Consider the following 21,772-nt stretch of genomic DNA (forward strand, 5'->3'; position numbering starts at 1 on the left):
TCTGAAAGGTCTCAGCTTGACCTCTGCAGTGCTCGAAAACACAGCAGGATCATGAAAATCAAAGCAATATATTGTCAAGTTGTTTTTGCATTTATTTCAGAGTTTTCAGCTCTGCTTTAATACCTCTAGAGAAAAGCACAAATCGAAATGAGATCTCTCAATACAATCAGCTCAGGGATGGCTGCCTAATGCACCGCACAGCTGTTGAGCCATAATTGAAAGTTTATTGATTTTTGCGGATGACCTTTGCTGCGGCTAATTGCTTTGTTTGATGGACTGCATAAATAGATATACTCGAAGCACCGCAGATTTTATTGTTTTCCTGGTCTTTTCACTGGCATTTCGGAATCGCGTTGCATTCAAACCACTGTGAAACATTTCTGGCACATTTTACTCGCAAAATAACCCCAATACCCCAATACCAAGAGCCTGGGCTGCTGGCCTTGAAAGCACTGTAAGGGATCCCTCACCTGTTATAGTTTCTTCTATTGAGCTGATGCAAGGCTGGACGTTGCATTGAACAGAGCGTTGGTTCTGAAGCACTCAAAGACAGTCATCATGCCCAAAACTCCCTCATGACAATATTTTTACATAAGGTTGCATTTTAAACTCCGCCAGGATGTTCTTAATGGCTGTCTACATAAAGGCCCTCGCTTGTTTCTAACATCTTGAGGTTACGCCGCTTACACTTTCAGAAATAAAGGCACATTTTTTGTTCATCAAGGCACACGCAATGTACATGTACCCTCAACACTAGACCTAAGGTCCAACTCTGTGCAGATCTGAGTGTTTTTATGACCTTTGGGTGTGTGGAGTCAATCCAACTTAGGACTGAACTGCAGAGTCAACAGAACTGCAAAGCTTCGAGCGTCTCCTGCAGCATTTGTGAAAAAAAAACGAGATGTTATGGTGAAATAACAGAACCGTTAGAACATTTCTCGACCAATCGGCTTCCGTGGCCGGAACTCACTGTTGTGTAATTAATGGTAAAACACCGTCGACACTGCAATGTAGTCTAAGACTACCCATAGTCCATGTCCAGGAAGCCAATGACATATGATTATACAGCATGGCTTTAGTCACATCAACTGCACAAACGACGTTTTTGATCTACGGCAAAAATCATGACACACAGACACCTCAAAGTTCCCCATCCTTTCGGCGAGGTATTAATAGCCCTCGGTAAGCCATACGGGAGTCTGCAGGGTGTTCCGGATAGAAGAAGGGAGCTCAAAAACAAGCCCTGTACGTGATAACCTTGAACTCTATGATGAGAGGTAAGACTGAACGAGAGAAACCATGTGCTCATTAGTCTTAGCCCATGGCAAGCCGCAGCTTTTTGAGAGAATCCGAGAGAAGAGAAATTAAAGCTCACCGTATATCAGAGCGGAGACTGGGGGCGACGGCGGCTCCGAAGACGCTCGCGCTTTCAGAAGATAACAAAGAGAGACGTGGGAAACCGGAGAGGGAGAGACTGTAAACGTGTTTTTGTTACCAGACGAGGACCTTTTCATACAGCCGTGTAAGAACCTTCACACAGCTGATTAAACCTCGGACTGAAAGGATCTGAACACGGCGGCCCAAAAAGCGGAATCGGAGATTTATTAACAACGCTTAGAAACAATAAATGATGATAAATTACACTCGAAAACCAAATATGTTGCTGGCACTATGTCATTAGCATATTCATTTACCTGAATAAATCAACACATAAATATTAAAAATGTGCACTCAGTGCTGTGCGAATGTCAGAGACCATTAAGTGAAAGTTATTCCTTTTTCAGGAGATATTTGTGATTAGCTATAAGATCACTTCAAAGGAGAATTAGTGAAAAATGATAAAAAGTTACAGAAAAAACGGAGCTCCTAACAACCACCTGGAAGACCTAGCGTACAAAATCAAGCGGCTTCAGAACTGAAAGCATCCACAGGTGTTTCTCTCCATCCTTTCATTGTGAGAAGTGGGTGTTATTTCTAAACATTTTTAATGTGCACAGAAAATATCAAATATTAGGACAGACATTGGCCCACAATTCCCAAACATCCTTAATACGGAAGGGTCTAAACAGTGGGGTCACGTCATTATCTGACATGACTTGATTTCTAACTTGCCTTAAGTTGCCTAATTAATGGCTATTAGTCGGGATATTAGTAATAATATTAATAATGAAGTATCTCTATGTTATTTACCATTCAAAAGTTAGAAGTCATTGATATCATTCATTTAAAACCAATTTCCTGGAAAAGATTTGATAATGATCTTATCAAAAGTATAGCAATATACCAGGATATACACTCACTGGCCACTTTATTAGGTACACAGTATTAGGTAATCAGTTCAGTTGCTTGTAAACACAAATAGCTAATCAGCCAATCACACGGCTGCAACTCACTGCATTTAGGCATGTAGAGGTGGTCAAGACGACTTGCTGAAGTGCAGACCGAGCATCAGAACGGGGAAGAAAGGGGATTTAAGGGGCTTTGAACGTGGCGTGGTTGTTGGTGCCAGACGGGCTGGTCTGAGTATTTCAGAAACTGCTGATCTGCTGGGATTTTCACGCATAACCATCTCTAGGGTTTACAGAGAACGGTCCGAAAAAGAGGAAACGTCCAGTGAGCGGTCAGTTGTGTGGACGAAAATGCCTTGTTGATGTGAGAGGTCAGAGGAGAATGGACAGACTGGGACTCAAATAACCAACCAGAACCTCTGAGGAACGTTTCCAACACCTTGTTGAAAGTGTACCATGAAGAATTAAAGCAGTTCTGAAGGCAAAAGTGGGTCCAACCTTTTACTAGCAAGGAGTATCTAATATAGTGGCTGGTGAGTGTAACAGCAAATACTTTTGTACTTTTGTACTTTGTCTAAAGGGAGGAACTTTTACTGGAGTAATATTTTACCTTGGGTATCCCTACTTTAACTCAAGTGCATGGTTTGTGCACTTCATCCACCACTGATCTTGATGTGATGTGCTTCTGACAGCACCTTATGCTGAACCATACTTGCATTAAGGTGTTCGCTTCATGTCTACAACTGAAATTGACTGCAATGCCTCGGCAAAGCATTTCTCCAGCAAAGCACTTAGTGCCAACTGCGCAGCGAGGGGCACTTTAGCACACCGAAATGGACTGGCTGATTGATGAGCACATATGGGAGATTTGTAACAGAAGGGAACGTTAAAGTAGACCTTAAGAGACCAATTAGTGTCTTTCCAACCAGGAATAACGCTTTAAACCCGAACTGAAAAGAAGAAGAAGTCCAGACGAGGTGGTAAAGAAAGAGGTGACTGCATAATGTTATAAAATGTAGAAGAAACTTCATATTTCCTTCGCTGTCAGGTGTTGGCAGGCAACCCGAAGTCCTGACCAAACAAATTAAGAGTCTAACGAGAACGTTACTGACCGCTGACATGACAGCGATGCACTGACCACAGCGTCAAAGGGCGACTGACTCAATACGTAGAAAGGGACGGCGCTTTTAATGAGGAACACGGCGAGGTTAATGAAGCCCTGTGAGGAAAAAAAAAAAGAAATCATTTCGGTGCAACAGGTTTGGAAGCCCAGCATTGCCATAGAAACGCAGGCGAAAGCAACAGAGTTTGTGTTCCTGCTGGGGAATGACACGGAAGGGTTGGGAGGGGCGGTTCCATCTGCAACACTTTCAGAGCACCTCCCCACTACGGACCAGCGCCCTTTTCTAAAAATGAGGTTTGCTTCCTACAGCAAGAGAATCGGGAGCCTGTCAGGATGTGCTGTGATTTGCCTCTGAGGTGGAATGAGTGGGAGGCAGACAAATACAGCAAACCCTCAGAAACTCCAGCAAAGCTGTAGCAGTACAAAGGCTGGTGAAACAACACCGCATCTGAGTGAGGAATTCAAATGTTAATACACTGTAAACCCAAACGTTTGGGTTCTATGCTCTGTTAAACACATCACAGTGTTTAGAAACCAGGAAAGGTTTGATTGCAGCATCAAATAAACAGGGATGCAGCGATGCAGACTCTACCACCATTCATTTCTATAAGAGGGGAAAAAATACACCAATCAGGCGTCACATTCTGACCACCTCCTTGTTTCTACGCTCATTGTCCACTTTATCAGCTCCTGTGGGGATCCTGTGGGCAGCGTCCTGTGACCACTGATGAAGGACGAGAGAATGACCGACACAAACTGTGCAGCAGCAGATGAGCTGTCGTCTCTGACTTTACATCTACAAGGTGGAGCGACAAGGTAGGAGTGTCTGATAGAGTGGACAGTGAGTGGACACAGGGTTTAAAAACTCCACAGAAAATGAGCCAAGCCAAGGCCAAGCATCTGAGGTTGAAACAATAATAAATTACACTGTTTTTTCTTTTGGTAAACATTAAAAATGGGTCCCACAGACCCCAACACCACTCAAGAGTGAAAAAAGTGTTGTAGAAAAGTGTTTAAAACCTAAAAATCTGGATTTACAATGTAACCCAGTCATGATTCATGTACAGCCATTTACTGAGAAAAAAACTGAGACAGATTCCAGGGACTGGTTGAATAATCAGCTTTCTAATATGTAATGCGGAGAGACATGTCCAAGGCAACTGGACAGCACTGAGAGAGAAAGAGAGAGGGGGGGATAAAGAGAGAGAGAGAGGGGGGGGTGATAAAGAGAGAGAGAGAGAGGGAGGGAAAAAGAAAGAGGGGGAGAGAGAGAGAGGGAGGGTTGAAAGAGGGAGAGAGGGAGGGAGAGAGAGAGAGAGAGAGAGAGAGAGGGGAGAGAAAGAGAGAGGGGGAGAGAGAGAGAGAGGGGAGAGAAAGAGAGGGGGAGAGATAGAGAGAGAGAGAGATAGAGAGAGAGAGAGAGAGAGAGAGAGAGAGAGAGAATGAGAGAGAAAGAGAGAATGAGAGAGAAAGAGAGAGAGGGGGAGAGAGAGAGAGAGAGAGAGAGAGAGAGGGAAGAGAGAGAGAATGAGAGAGAGAGAGAGAGAGAGAGAGGGGGAGAGAGAGAGAGAGAGAGAGAGGGAAGAGAAAGAGAGGGGGAGAGAGAGAGAGAGAGAGAGAGAGAGAGAAAGAGTGAGGGAAAGAGAAAGAGGGAGGAGAGCTAGAGAGAGAGAGAGAGAGAGAGAGAGAGAATGAGAGAGAAAGTGAGGGAGGGTAAGAGAGAGAGAGAGAGAGAGAGAGAGAATGAGAGAGAAAGAGTGAGGGAAAGAGAAAGAGAGAGAGAGGGGGAGAGAGAGAGAGAGAGAGGGAAGAGAAAAAGAGGGGGAGAGAGAGAGAGAGAGAGAGAGAGAGAGAGAGAGAGAGAGAGAGAATGAGAGAGAAAGTGAGGGAGGGTAAGAGAGAGAGAGAGAGAGAGAGAGAGAATGAGAGAGAAAGAGTGAGGGAAAGAGAAAGAGAGAGAGAGGGGGAGAGAGAGAGAGAGAGAGGGAAGAGAAAAAGAGGGGGAGAGAGAGAGAGAGAGAGAGAGAGAGAGAGAGAGAGAGAGAGAGAGAATGAGAGAGAAAGTGAGGGAGGGTAAGAGAGAGAGAGAGAGAGAGAGAGAGAGAGAATGAGAGAGAAAGAGTGAGGGAAAGAGAAAGAGAGAGAGAGGGGGAGAGAGAGAGAGAGAGAGGGAAGAGAAAGAGAGGGGGAGAGAGGGAGAGAGAGAGAGAGAGAGAGAGAAAGTACTTGCTGTCATTCAGATGATCCTGTCATACATCCCACACACAATACACTTTAAATTAGTGCCAACCTTGGGACATAATTACACTTTCATTATTGCACTATAATCATCTGGCCAACATAAAAAGGGCTTCTAACTGAGAAAATCCAACTGTGATCTCGTTCTCGTAGAATTAATCTCTATTCCAGCGTTATGAAATGTGACCACCTCGGTGCAGAATTAAAACGACGTTACCACGACTCTGAGCACAAATGGCCACTGGAGAGTTTATGGTTTTATGCCAAAGATGAACAAGACCAGTCTATAAAACAGAGTTCCGGTCCTCAAATCTGATTGGCTGAGCCACGCTCGAAGTCGTAAAATCCACGATATACCACGGCTTTGACCGCCTCACAGCAGCTGAACTCTGTAGCACTGAGCCACGGTATGAAAAACCCTTCTGCTGTTAATGGAATAATCTTTGACTCTAATGCTGATCACATTGAGCACCGAGAGAAAGGATGAGGCGAGAACCCGGTTCCGTTTAAACTGAGGAGCTGACTACTTATTTTCTTAACTAGAACCAGGCTGCTCCGCTAACTAACAGGCAGAACAACTCCAACATTAATACCACAGGCTTGAATTAAAAGACTCACGATATGATTCACTGAAAAACGGCGGTGTAAAAGTCTAAAGTCACCTGAACGTCTTCTAATGTGTCTTTCAGTCAGAAGCAGCGTCAAACCCAGGCTGAGTCCCAAACGGCTCCGTACTCCCTGGCTAAATAGTGAGCTGTGTAACACTAAGTTTAGAAATTCTAGCTTCTGCTGTCAAATACTGCACTGTGTGTCGAGTTTGAGTGTGGATGAATCCCAAACGACCATTTTTAGCGATATGTTGCTCTGTTGGGCTGCAGGAGTCCGTATATAAATTCCTGCGTAGTGCACTATGTGGGGAGCAGGGAGCCGTTTGAGATTCAGCCCCAGCCTGAGAAAAGTGGCGACGTCAGACTGGCAGACCAAAAAGTACTTGGTGCTGTGATATTTTCACTGTTAATCCTAAAAAAAAGTTTTAAAAAGTTGTGAATTTACAGTTTACAGTGTTTGGCGACCAAACGTTCTCCTCCTCACTCAGTGGTCAATGGTTTCTTAACATTTCTTGGCAGAATACTTGTTTATGTCGATTATTATTAATAATAACTCAGAATAATTACCTTAAACATTGTGTTTTTCGAGGCAGTGGGTTACTGCAAGTTTAGTTTAACTCCGCCTCACGTCAGGCCTAAGAACACCCTTCCCCGTGGTAAAATCGAAGTAACCCATGACCTCTCGTCGCTTATTGCTTTATTACGACTGTGGATATCCAAACTTAGAGCCGACCTGCGGCTGATGTGAATGGTGGAGTTTATTCACGCACCCACATCTACATACTTCATTCTAGGGGGATACAACCGGTGGTACAATGAGCTAAAACTCAATGCCAATGGATCTGTTTATCACATTTCTCTTGGGCTGGCATGACAAAACCTCAAAACATAAAGCCAAGGTGTCCTTTAGTTTAACCACAGGAGTCCCACAGGAAGCCTGTGCTAGCCTTCGGCCTGTGCTAGTGGTATCGTGTGATTGGGGGAGCCCTAAGTAATTATATATGACATGAAAAGAAATTATATATATATAAGTGATACTTTTTTGATCCCACAACGGGGAAATTCCACCTCCACATTTAACCCATCCGTGAAGTGAAACACCACATACACACTAGTGAATACACACACACTAGGGGGCAGTGAGCACACTTGCTCGGAGCGGTGGGCAGCCCTATCCACGGCGCCCGGGGAGCAGTTGGGGGTTAGGTGTCTTGCTCAAGGACACCTCAGTCAAGGACTGTCGGCCCTGGGGATCGAACCGGCAACCTTCTGGTCACAGGGCCAGATCCCTAACCTCCAGCCCACGACTGCCCCCTATATATATATATATATATATATATATATATATATATATATATATATATATATATATATATATATATATATATATATATATATATATATATATATATATATATATTTACACATATATTCTAGTTTTCACCCTCCTAGCTTCCCAATACCAAACTCAATAAAAATCTCAGTTTAATAACTAAGTAAATAAACAAAGCCATCTTCCACAAAACTGACCGACGACTACGCCACAAAAAATGTTTTACTCAGAGCACGACTGTCCTTGTTGTACAGATCTGCTAAACCTAGGCTGATCATTCAGAGCTGAAGTTCAAGCATTTGTGTCTCCAGATGCCAGCAGTACAGCTCATCGTGCTTAGGCACAGAAAACCTTGTATCTCCAAATTGGTGCCCTTACAGGAGAAGGAAAAAAACCTTTATCTTTACTGTAAGTCCATGGAACCAGACTATTTTCCAAGTGACACTGGGTCGTTTCTTCTGGTCCATCCGTCAAGAAATTTACATACAATGTAAAGAGCAACAGGCGTTTTCAAATTATGTCAAAAACTAAAAAATGACATAAATGGAGATGCGAGGTTTTCTTCTGACAGCAGCGATACACAACAAGCAGCAAGCTGACTATAAAGATGACGAAAGGCTGTTTAATACCTGAGGAATCAATTTCTTCTCTCTTCCATTACGTCGAATACCGCACTCATCAGGAAAAGTAATACTCCGGTGTAGAAAGTACCAACTGGTGCGCTCCAATCGTTGAAATCGCAAATCAAAAGTGCTGGCAAGTTTACGGCGGGTTGGAACACGAGAGCCCAACTTCACACTGAACCGTCTGAGAACGATTTTTTTATCTTTCCAACATTTCGGATCCTTTCTGAAATCAAATCAGCAACCGGGCACATCCGACCAGATCTCACTCTGATCTGAACCGCGCTCGTGTGTGATTTGTTCAAATTATCACGTCAACGGCGTGCACAAATCGCATCAGACACGCGCAAAAACAAATCAGATATGCACATTGTGGCATCCTGTCTAAATATTTTCTGAAGTATAAATGATCTGATAAACAAAATCCATCACCCGTGACACCACATCTCCAGGAGTGCTCATTATATTCGGCTGGCTTGGACAAAAGTACCACTTTCTGGATACTGCTGGCTATATAACATACAGAAAACAGAAAACACAGAAAAATCGGACCAAACTGACTTAGTCTGTGCAAAACTCAATACCAAACTGTTCACATGTATAATAATAATAACAATAATTGTGTGTGCAGTAACTCAGAGGGACCATAATTTAGACTAGATGTTTCATATTTACTATCAGTCACCGTCACTTTACTGTATTCATAAGTACTTAAATCGACAAATTTCTCTTTATCTTTGTTTTAATTTATTAAAGCGTTTATTCTTTTACATAAATGGATGCAACTGTAACAACTGCAATTTCCCTCTGGGATCAATAAAGGGTTCTGATTTGAACTGTATGACTCAAAACATTTCAAACGGACTCTGCAGATCTAAATGAGCTACTTTATCGAGGTGACGGATACGATTTAATTGGCAATAAGAGCTGAACTGACTGTTCATGTATTCTTTGATTCAGCTGAATGTCTGGCTTTATGCCCAACATCAACATCAACATCAACAAAACTGAACTCTCCGCTTCCCTGCAGCACTTTTTCCTGAAGAAAGAGCCCCAGAATACCGATCATAACAATGTCACCCATCGTTAAAACACCAATCCTCATCAACGGAACAGACACCTAATAGGAAAGCACTGGTTTCCATTCTGAATGTCAGAACTGGGATTACACTGGTTTTCTGAGGATGTATCAGGATTGGCTTCATAGCTAGTAACTCTAGTAATTCCACAGAATTGGTTGGTTGTTAATACTGGCATTCTGGTGAAAATTGGTCAGCGCTGATATTAGGACTGATATCTCTGGTGAGAATGTCTGAATTGGAATTGCTTTGGTGTTCTGACGAGAACTATAATTGGTATATCTGATGAGAATTTGGCCAAACCGGGATTAGGATTGTTATCTCTGGTGAAATTATGACAGAGCTGGGATAAGAACTGGTATCCATGGAGACTTTGCCAGACTGGTAATAGGACTGGTAAATCTAAGAATTGGGTATATGTAAATATTGGGACTGGTATTCTGATGAGAATTTGTCAGAATTAGGATTAGAATTTGTATCTCGTGATAATTTGTCAGAACTGGAATTAGGATTGGTATTTCTGATAAGAATTCATCAGAACTAGGATTAGGATTACTATCTCCAGTGAGAATTTGACAGAACTGGGATTAGGATTACTATCTCCAGTGAGAATTTGACAGAACTGGGATTAGGATTACTATCTCCAGTGAGAATTTGACAGAACTGGGATTAGAATTACTATCTCCAGTGAGAATTTGACAGAACTGGGATTAGGATTACTATCTCCAGTGAGAATTTGACAGAACTGGGATTAGAATTACTATCTCCAGTGAGAATTTGATAGAGCAGGGATTAGGATTAGTATCTCTGGTGAAAATGTGACAGAACTGGGATTAGGATTACTATCTCCAGTGAGAATTTGACAGAACTGGGATTAGGATTACTATCTCCAGTGAGAATTTGACAGAGCAGGGATTAGGATTACTATCTCCAGTGAGAATTTGACAGAACTGGGATTAGGATTACTATCTCCAGTGAGAATTTGACAGAACTGGGATTAGAATTACTATCTCCAGTGAGAATTTGACAGAACTGGGATTAGGATTACTATCTCCAGTGAGAATTTGACAGAACTGGGATTAGAATTACTATCTCCAGTGAGAATTTGATAGAGCAGGGATTAGGATTAGTATCTCTGGTGAAAATGTGACAGAACTGGGATTAGGATTACTATCTCCAGTGAGAATTTGACAGAACTGGGATTAGGATTACTATCTCCAGTGAGAATTTGACAGAGCAGGGATTAGGATTACTATCTCCAGTGAGAATTTGACAGAGCAGGGATTAGGATTGGTATTTCTGATAAGAATTCGTCAGAACTGGGATTAGGATTACTATCTCCAGTGAGAATTTGACAGAACTGGGATTAGGATTGGTATTTCTGATAAGAATTCGTCAGAACTGGGATTAGGATTACTATCTCCAGTGAGAATTTGACAGAACTGGGATTAGGATTACTATCACCAGTGAGAATTTGATAGAGCAGGGATTAGGATTAGTATCTCTGGTGAAAATGTGACAGAAAAGGGATTATGATTACTATCTCCAGTGAGAATTTGACAGAACTGGGATTAGGATTACTAGCTCCAGTGAGAATTTGACAGAGCAGGGATTAGGATTGGTATTTCTGATAAGAATTCGTCAGAACTGGGATTAGGATTACTATCTCCAGTGAGAATTTGACAGAACTGGGATTAGGATTGGTATTTCTGATAAGAATTCGTCAGAACTGGGATTAGGATTACTATCTCCAGTGAGAATTTGACAGAACTGGGATTAGGATTACTATCTCCAGTGAGAATTTGACAGAACTGGGATTAGTATTACTATCTGCAGTGAGAATTTGACAGAGTAGGGATTAGGATTAGTATCTCTGCTGAGAATGTGACAGAGCTGTGATTACGATTGGTATCTCTTGTGAAAATGTGACACAACTGGGATTAGGATTACGATCTCAAGTGAGAATTTGACAGAGCTGGGATTAGGATTACGATCTCAAGTGAGAATTTGACAGAGCTGGGATTAGGATTACTATCTCCAGTGAGAATTTGACAGAGCTGGGATTAGGATTAGAATCTCTGGAGAGAATTTGAGCATAAATTTTTACGCACCATATACCTGCATCATACTTCTTTAGCAGGAATTCAAATGCCTCTTATGCTTGGCAGTAATATGTACCACTAAGTGGATGAAAGTAAGAAAGGTGGGATGTCAGAAGAAGGTCACTGTGATTTGTAAGTGACAGCATGTTGCTGAAACAGTGGAGAAGAAAGCTTGGAGAAGTCACAACATCACAGCATTTCTCAGCAATCCTCCCACGCAGCAGGAGAGCACATGCCAACACTCGTTCTGGCAGATCACAGGTGTGTCTATGTATTTTTAGTCCTCTTTCCTGACTGTGAAAATACACAGGTTATTAAAGATAGATGTGTGAACAGAGGTTTCCCTATGGGGGCATAAAAACGTGTAAATAAAGCTGCCACAGTGCTGTCACCCATGACTGCACGACTGCGACCAAGGAAATTAACGAGGCTTGGTGTGATCTCACAGTGTGGAGACGACGAGGTGAGGTGATATTTTTGCTGATGCGGCACGTTCTCACATGAAGAACTGAAAAAAGCGGACTTTTATTCTTAAGTCTTACCATTCAGTGACTACATTATTCAACAGCTACTATGAAAATCTGTAAGTTCTGTCGTTACAAGAGCGGAGAACTGAACTGTGGATCCACTGATGAGTGATTAGAGTTTAAAGAATTATCATGAGCGTAAAAGGTTCTTGAATTTCTGCTGTAAAAATTACGCTCGAGGTTTGAGATCCATGAAGCTCCACATGAAAACCTTATCACTGTTCTTGTTTCCCCACTGTCCCGGCATTCATTACAACACCAATCCCAACGTAAGACACTTAAAAAGATGGTCTTTGGTGAAGAAAATGGTTCTATACAGAACCATGAACACTCAAAGAACCCTTTGTGTGATTAAAGGATACTTGGCATCATGAAAGAGCTGCTCAGATTGATGGAGAACGTGCTGTAGATGGTTCTATATATTAACTTTCTGAAAGGGGTACTTCTACTGTGTGGAGATTGGCCCCTCCCAGTCATCCATGTGCTTTTGCTTTGGTTTCAGTCTTCCATGTGCTTTTGTTTACTTGTCCATGTGCTTTCTTTGTTTTGATTCTTCCCTGTCCTGCCCCCTTGTTTCTTGACTCCACCCCTGATTGTAACCACCTGTTTTCCACCTGTGTTAACCGTCATTAACCCTGTTGTATTTAAGCCCTGCGTTTTGCCCTGTGTTTTGCTGGTCTTTGATGTGTAGTTCTGTATTTCTGTTTATTACGTCTGTACCCCGATCTCTCCGTGTTGGCTCCTTGACCTTGGACCGTACTGACCCTGAATCTGGATTTGCCCCGAATAAATCTTGCTTATCTCTGCATATGCCTCCGCCTCCTCAACATTACATACTGTTACAATGTCAAGCTTGAAATAACAGAAGAACCCTCCTTCGTGCTGTTAAGAACCATCTACCGCACATTCTCCCTCAATTTAAAAAACCTTTTCACAACACAAAGAGCTCTTTAATCATGCCAAGTGTTCTTTGAGTGTTCATGGCTCTATACAGAACCATTTTCTTTATGAAAGAACCCTTGAAGCATCATTTTTAAGCGTGTAGTAAATCTAAAGTGTTTTGAAAGTGTGTTGAATTGGATATTATAGCCTTTGAAAGGTGTCAGTTTTACTCACTGCGGGTTTTTAGCTAGAGTTAAAGCTACACGTTGTCAGTTTTGGGGATTTGGATGTGTAACTGTAAACAATGTGCGGAAGACATGGGATGTGCTTCGGACCCCTTCACCACGCTGATGAATCTGATGAGGGTGAATGTGTTCAATGAATCTTCAAAGAGAACAAAGAGAAGATAAAAAGTTTTAAGAATAAAAGAAAGCTCAGTTTTTACTCAAGAGCTCAGTATTAGACATGAAACAATCCCTCTTCACTGAATCGATGAATGAAAAAGCCGCTCACTGTCGGTGCTAATTAAAGCTTAATTGATCAATGGTAACTAATTCAGATGTTTTTTGCATGTTACATCAGTTTGAATCATGTTGTTTGAGCTAGAGTGACGGTTTTGTTTGAGGTTTAGTTCATTTTAGTTCATTTTCTCTACAAAAGAGACGAAGAGCTGCACCAATTCTGCTTTTTAAATACTGAAAAAATTGTCCAGTTTATCAGCTCCACTGACCGTATAGGAGCAATTAGCAGTTCTACAGTTACAGCCTGTAGTCCATCTGTTTCTCTGATACTCTGTTACCCTGTTCTTCAGTGGTCAGGACCCCCATGGACCCTCACAGAGCAGGTGCTATTTGGGTGGTGGGTCATCCTCAGCACTGCAGTAACACTGACGTGGTGGTGGTGGAGTGTTAGTGTGTGTGGTGCTGGTCTGAGTGGATCAGACACAGCAGTGCTGCTGGACTTTTTAAACACCTCAGTGTCGCTGCTGGACTGAAAATCGTCCACCAACCAAAAATATCCAGCCAACAACGTCCTGTGACCACTGATGAAGGACTGACTTTACATCCACAAGGTGGACCAACAAGGTAGGAGTGTCTAATAGAGTGGACAGTGAGTGGAACTCCAGCAGCACTGCTGCGTCTGATCCAACGCAGACCAGCGCAACACACACTAACCCACCACCATGAATACAATGAATAGAAAATACAATATGCTCCTGTTATCACCAGACCAGACTGCGACTCAGGGGTTAAAGCAAGACAATGGCTTTCAGGTGCGGCCAGGGTCCAACACACCACCGCGTTCGTCCTTCAAGCCGGAACCGATTGCTCATAATTGTACTTCACGGAGCTGTTCTATTTTATCTCGGCTCTAAACGTCAAGCGCAGCTCCCAATTAATCCCGTCTATTAGACCCACTTTATCAGCGGCGCCACTCCAAATATAGCCCCTTTCCTGAACCGAATCTCAAAGCTATTCTCAGACAGCTATTCCGTCTGTGCCTAAACCCTAATCATTGTCATCAGAGAGACCTACTTTGGGGCTCAAGTGTGCAGTGCAGCTTGAGAGGCTGCGATAAGCATCCCTCTCTTTAAACACTGAATGCTTTTCGCTCAAGTTCATTAATCCTGTTCAGGCGTACACAACTCACGCTTCCTTCAAGCGTCCTTTCCACGTTTTTACGCCTTTTCGCGACTTCTAGAGGACGCGTTCGTCAACGTTAGACAGCGTATTTACATTTAATTTACGGGTCTGTGCAGAAATCAGAGACCACGCTGCATTTACTTCCACTCAAAACACCATAAAGTGCAAGCTATTCATTATTTTAGAACATTTAGGCCATAATCCATTTGCATCTGGAGGAGCTAAATCAAAGGAAGACCACCGAAGACGAAAACAAGGCTTTCATCTTTGACAGAGAGGAGAAGATCAAGCTGCTTCAGATCTGAAAACATCCACAGATGTTTCTGTCCATCCTTTCCACTGTGAGAAGACCACTCAGCGCTGTGGGTCTGAAAGGATGTGTAGCTGATTAAGAAGAACCTCACTGAGAAAAGGAGACGGACACGTCAAACAAAGAAGCTGGACGACGGACTGACCACCCCAGAGTGGTCACCCCAGAGACATCAACAGAACTGAATGTGTTACTTCAGAAAATCATCAACCAGCTGCTCAGACTGAGCTTTGGAGGTGTGTCTGCAGGTTCTTTGAGGAGCAGAAAGTGAGTCTTCCTCAAAAGAGTGGAAGCTGGAATGTAGGTAAAGAGTGGACTAAAGAGTGGACACACTAAACACTTTTACCCCTACCCCTTGTTTTCAAGTGTCATCTTGCCCCTTAGAACTGAGTTTCAAGTTGTAATGGTTGAAATCTTCCTCTATAAAATGAGACCCTCTAATAAAAGAGCATCTCTTCATTAACAGCTACCAGCGCCGCTCTGTAGGCGACCCTGCCCGTCTGCAGGGACAGCAGAGGAGGGGAAAGTTCAGCTCCTCACTGCTGGGCTTTAGTTACATTTAGGGATCATACGCCTTCAAAGAGGGGGGCAGTTATTTATTATCACCCCCCCTAATTCTTCAGTGATATGAAGCTGAAGTCAGAGATTCTCCAGACTCGTTTGAAGTAAACAACCATAATACACTGATACGACTTTAAACTAAGATAATACAATGATTATCGTAAATTTTTAACTGAGAAAATTCTCACATTTGTGGGTTTCTTTGTTCGCTTGTGCAGCCAGCTTGCTTTTTTCTCATAACACTGTTTGGAGCATCTGAGCATCAGATAAACCTCTGTTTGGAGGGTCATGCAGCCCTAACACTTCACCCTACCCCTCAATCTCAATACTCCTAGACCCCCTGAGTGTGACCCCCACTGACCTCTACTGCTCTCTATTGAACGCGACGTTTAATATGTTTTAATGTTCAGTTCCTTCCTCCTAATTATAGCTCCTTAACGAGCAGCTCGTTGCTACGTCAGAGTAACGAGCTCCGCCCACTCGCTGCTCAGACGGCAGTTCGTTCTCCAGCTCCTTACACTAAATTCCCAAACTGTCGTCTGCACTGAGCAGCTTTTCAGTCGGCAGCTGTGACAGAAGATCAGCTGAACAACCTGGAATCAGCCAGAAATGAACCCAACACCATTCGCCAGACGTGTCTGATCTTCAGAGTCGGACCAAATCAGACTGAGCCAAAAAACTGACCCAATATCAGGTTCAGCTCAGTTTGGTCAGTTTCTCCAGATCAGTATTAATGTTGTTCTGTTCCAGCCGGTCTGTAAAGCTTCTTACAGCCCGTTTAGTTTGGCGAATGGTGTTGGGTTCATTTCTGGCTGATTCCAGGTTGTTCAGCTGTTCTTCTGTCACAGCTGCCGACTGAAAAGCTGCTCAGTGGTGACGACAGTTTGGGAATTTAGTGTCGTCTCGTCTTCAGAGTCGGACCAAATCGGCTGTGATCTTAAAAGTTTTCCTTTACATACCCACTCTAACGGGGAGAGAGGAGGCGGACGCATATGCAGAGATAAGCGAGATTTATTAAGGGCAAATCCAAAATCAGGGTCGAGACAGTCCAGGGACATAGAGCCAACACGGATAGATCGGGGGGCAGGTGAAAACAATCGGGGCGGAGTTACAAAACAAGGGGCAGGACTACGGATACCAAAAAGAAGCACGTGAACTATACCACACTATACGACTCCACTTGTTCCCATGAGCTACGAGCGAGAAATAAATCATATAAAACAACAGCATGGTTTTGTTATCGCCAGCGATGACGGCGACCTCTGAAGGTCCGTTTGGAGGGAGAGGAAAGCAAGGTCGATTAGAGCTGAGATTAATGAGCAGTCAGAAATGAATCGCAGAACAACAGATGCAGAAGTTTGGGTTAATTGATTTTAATGGCGAGAGGCACAGGTTGCCTTTGCTTTGGCTCTGACATGCACTCTGACTGGCGTGTGGGATAAAGAAGTGAAATGAAGGGTCATTATCATGTTTGCCATCTGTCCAGTTCGGCACGTGGGTGTTCGCATCTACGGTCTGAAATACTGTGGAAAAAAAAATCTGCTTCACAAGGAAATAAACGACTACTGGCAGGACATTCGACCGCTCTCCACACTGAGGACGGATCCTGCTCGTGTTTCTCCTCATCAACCACAAGGTTACTGACAAGCGAGCGATCGTCACAGTTTCACTGCAGGTTCTATAATAACCTACAAGTGAGCTCTTTAAAAAGACGCTTCCTCAAGGGTTCTTTAGGCAAGACAAGGATCCCATGACCCATGACCACTCGGAGAACCATTTGCGTGCTTGACGGTTTCTCTGCGCCATGAAACGGTTCTTCAGATCGTGTGTGTACAGCACCAGCTTGACATCGCAACAACAGCAGGACTCTATACAGAACCATGAGCACACTCAAAAAGATGGTTCTTCAAGAGTTGACTGACGGGTTCTCTGCATTGTACAATGTGTTGGATGTGGTTCTATATAGCACCTCTTCAAAACGATGCTATTTATTAGCACGTAATTAAATCAGAGAACATGTGAAATGCTTCCTGCGATGCCAATCACACCAGAACACAATGATGAACTGAAATTATGAAGTCCAGCTGGACACAAATGAAACAGAAGGAGCTAATTCAGCGCTAAAAGAGTGAAACCAGCACTGTAGGAGAGATTCTACCTCAGAAATGTTGGTGTGAAACACTGTTTCCCTCTAATAACCACACTGGTCAACATAGAAACTGACTACGACTGCACTGCCCTGACAGGAGAACACACACACTAAAATAAACACCTTAGACTTGCTTATGGCAAATATATCAATATCATATTTATTACTAAAAGGTATGAGCATAAATTCCTAGACTTGCACAAAATCTCACCCACGCATACAGCACAGAATCATTCAGCACTGTGTCCACTGCTGTACTGCATCCATACAAGTCCACCTGGTCATAAATCAAACATTATAACCAATAATTCAACGCTGTAGGTTGAAGGTTAAATTCACAGCGTATGTTAAACTGACACTGTAAGATGCTCTTCCTGTATATCAGTCATACACATACGCTGACATACAGCAGATCATACACCGAGACAAATACTGCGAGTATGCGTTTTTTCACTTTTTTGGCGTAATCTGAAAATGCCCGCTGCCCTTTACACTGACCGTGAATTTTATCCTGAATGGAACAAAAGAAACGGCCCAAAATTACTTGGAAAAATTTCTGGTTCCACTTGCATTAAATTTAAAGTACGTTTTTCCTTCTCCTGTAAAGTTTCATTCTAAAATGCTGTGTATCTTTCTGCCATTGGTAACAACGTTCAGTATTGGATATAACACAAGAATAATAATACCTGACATAATAGAAAATATGGTTTTATTTCTCTAATTTAAAGTTTGCATTAATCACAATATAGCATTGCTTTTACTTCTATGTGGAAAGCCCACACCGTACGTATATATCTATATGTAAACACAGCTATATCTGTCTACATATATATACTGCTCAAAAAAATAAAGGGAACACTTAAACAACACAATATAACTCCAAGTAAATCAAACTTCTGTGAAATCAAACTGTCCACTTAGGAAGCAACACTGACAATCAATTTCACAGCTGTTGTGTAAATGGAACAGACAACAGGTGGAAATTATTGGCAATTAGCAATTGGCGATCTGCTGCCTGCAACATCCTTCAGCATGACCGGTTTGGCAGTGGGTCAGTAATGGTGTGGGGTGGCATTTCTTTGGGGGGCCGCACAGCCCTCCATGTGCTCGCCAGAGGTAGCCTGACTGCCATTAGGTACCGAGATGAGATCCTCAGACCCCTTGTGAGACCATATGCTGGTGCGGTTGGCCCTGGGTTCCTCCTAATGCAGGACAATGCTAGACCTCATGTGGCTGGAGTGTGTCAGCAGTTCCTGCAAGATGAAGGCATTGAAGCTATGGACCGGCCCACCCGTTCCCCAGACCTGAATCTGATTGAGCACATCTGGGACATCGTGTCTCGCTCCATCCACCAACGTCACGTTGCACCACAGACTGTCCAGGAGTTGGAGCATGCTTTAGTCCAGGTCTGGGAGGAGATGTCTCAGGAGACCATCCGACACCTCATCAGGAGCTGCCCAGGCGTTGTAGGGAGGTCATACAGGCACGTGGAGGCCACACACAACACTGAGCCTCATTTTGACTTGTTTTAAGGACATCATATCAAAGTTGGATCAGCCTGTCGTGTGTTTTTCCACTTTAATTTTGTGTGTGACTCCAAATCCAGGCCTCCACTGGTTAATACATTTGATTTCCATTGATGATGTTTGTGTGATTTTGTTGTCAGCACATTCAACTTTGTGCAGAACAAAGTATTCAATGAGAATATTTCATTCATTCAGATCTAGGATGCGTTATTTGAGTGTTCCCTTTATTTTTTTGAGCAGTGTGTATATATATATATATATATATATATATATATATATATATATATATACATACACATACATACACATACACATATATATATATATATATATATACACACATATGTCTTGCATGGGCTTTTCACAAAAACAATCCTATAATAAATGCATTTTATATATACTACAATATACTATTGTAAAACAATATATCATATATCAGGCAGTGCATTCAGCTATATATATATATATATATATATATATATATGTGTGTGTGGGTGGGTGGGTGTGTGTGTGCGTGTATGTGTATATATAAATAAATAAATACATTTATATATATATATATATATATATATATATAAATTAATAGCTTTGGTGTCTACATTGAGCTGGACTTCTATAACCACAGAATATGTTCAGATATTCAACACTGAATATAACCCTGTAAGAGTTAATTAACACCCCAGGTGTTAATTAAACATTACAGGTGTTAATGTAATTCAACACAGTACGAGTGAATACAGATGAATTCCTTTCACACTGACTGAATGCGCTTATGTAAGTCTATCTCGGCACGAATGAGACTGTACACTGTTAGAAATAAAGGTACCATGCAGGTACATGATTTGCTCATCAAAGTACAGTGTAAGTGTTCCCTCAAAGGTGCAGCAGCAGTTTTAAGGTCCAACTGGGTGCGTTAAGTAAGTTTTTCCTAGTGGAAAAGTGGACATTTGTGTCTTTTTCTAAACTAATGTTTTAATGCAGAGCAGTAGAATAAAAGCCCGGAGGCGAGACGGGGTGTGTGGAGTCAGTCCAGCTTAGAACAGATCATTTCAGTGGATTCTGCTACGTTCCCCGACTAAAGGGACCCCTGGGGGTACCACCACAGTGACAAAAAGGGTACTGCCCCAGTGACAGTGCCGTACCTTTTTTTTCTGAGAGTGTAGGTCAGTGGTCACCAACCCTCCTCCTGGAGATCTGCCTGCCTGCAGGTTTCACCTCCAGCCCAAATCCACCCCTCCTCATTCAGATAACCAAGGCAGATCAGGTGGTGCTGGTTTAGGGTTGGAGCCAAAGTGTGCAGGAAGGTGGATATCCAGGAGGAGCACGGTTGGCGACCACTGCTGTGGGTGTTGGTTCAAACCTTCTTATTCGCCAGCTTCTTTCCGGAATTTTCCGTTCCACCTTAAATGGCAGTCACTGTAGCGTTACTGGCGCACAGGTGTGTAGGCGCCAGGATGGAAACTGCAGCACCGTTTAAGGTGGAACGTGGAATTCCTCCCGTAACTCAACACTGCGAGTAAATTCAACACTAGTAATGTAAAGTGAAACTTTAAATGCGCCGTAAAGCGAAAAAAGACCCTGCTCGCCACCAAAAAAACTCATAAACTGACCATTTTGCCTGTTTTTTGTTCTAACCTGGCGTTAAAACAGTTACCGTCAGCTTTTTTTTTAAAAACTGACCGTTAGGCAACCAAACAAACGTTAGCTAGCAAACAACCGCGCGACCGAAAAACAGAAAAACAACATATTCTGAGGTAAAATGTGGATTTTCTGTGTCTTAGTGGCGGTGTAGGGTTGGTGAGGCGAAGAAAATGCTGTTTTTGGTCTACCTGGTCGTGGTGTTGGGGCTCTGGAGCCGCGGTCATCGCTCAAAGCGGCGCCGAGGTGGAGAGTCTGAGGCTGGAAGCGACAAGAATTCAGCAGCAGCGAGATTCACCCGCATTCACGCAGGCCACGCCCACACTGCGCGCTGATTGGAGGAGCGCTAGAGAGCGTGGAATATCAGCCAATCAGAGCGTAGGAGGGGCGGGAGATGCGAGAGAATTGAGAGAAAAATGAAAACAACGCAGATATGAGGCAAGTTACAGCAGGTGGGAGAGAGAGTGGGTTTGGGAGAGAGACACTACAGTACTGCACAAAAGTCAGAGGCCACTCTTCTTTCGTTTATAGCCAAAAATGACCATGAAGTACGAGTTATTCAGTCAGGAAAGTAGCAGAAAACACATATTTAATACGCTAAATGTATTATACATTATATTAAAGGTATTGTAGCATCTTAGTGAAGAGGGGCCATAATAAAGGCATGTCAACACAGCCAGAGATAGCAGGCAGGTCACCTCTAGCCACATAATTACACTCTACGATGACCACAAGACACAGCCCTTAACATATATTAACATATATTTACATATAGAAACCACAACAACCCTAACAACTACCTGGAAGAGCTGGTAGACCCCAACACTGCCCCCATCAGATAAACAGCACTGAAAACTTTGATCTCTGAGAGAGAGGAGAAGATCAAACTGCTTCAGATCTGAAAACATCCACAGGTGTTTCTGTCCGTCCTCCCACTGTGAGAAGACCACTCAACGCCGTGGGTCCGAAAGGACGTGTAGCCGATCAAGAAGAACCTCACTGAGACTCCAACTCCAAGTCGACTAAAGGTATATACTCCAGGTTTAATGATTAATGATGTTTACTAACATTATACTCCTAGTATACAAACATCACATACTCCAAGTTTAGTAACATTATATAGAACAGTTTTCTTAACATTA

At 42.8% G+C, this 21,772-nt stretch overlaps 1 protein-coding gene across 3 annotated transcripts in view; it reads right to left on the reverse strand.

The window, feature by feature from the left end:
• Window positions 1–21,772, reverse strand: part of dpp6b (dipeptidyl-peptidase 6b) — a 226,856-nt gene that overhangs the window by 96,913 nt on the left and 108,171 nt on the right. The window contains exon 1 of one of the 3 annotated variants that reach the window (XM_017703451.2): window positions 20,822–20,921. The exons of the other annotated variants lie outside the window; for them this stretch is intronic. Coding sequence (XP_017558940.1) covers window positions 20,822–20,857 — 36 coding nt within the window. The 5' untranslated portion in view covers window positions 20,858–20,921. Of the gene's footprint in view, window positions 1–20,821; window positions 20,922–21,772 lie in introns of those variants that run through there. 3 annotated transcript variants of the gene reach the window in all.

This window comes from Pygocentrus nattereri, chromosome 2 (assembly GCF_015220715.1).
Source record: "Pygocentrus nattereri isolate fPygNat1 chromosome 2, fPygNat1.pri, whole genome shotgun sequence".
Lineage (NCBI taxonomy): Eukaryota > Metazoa > Chordata > Actinopteri > Characiformes > Serrasalmidae > Pygocentrus > Pygocentrus nattereri.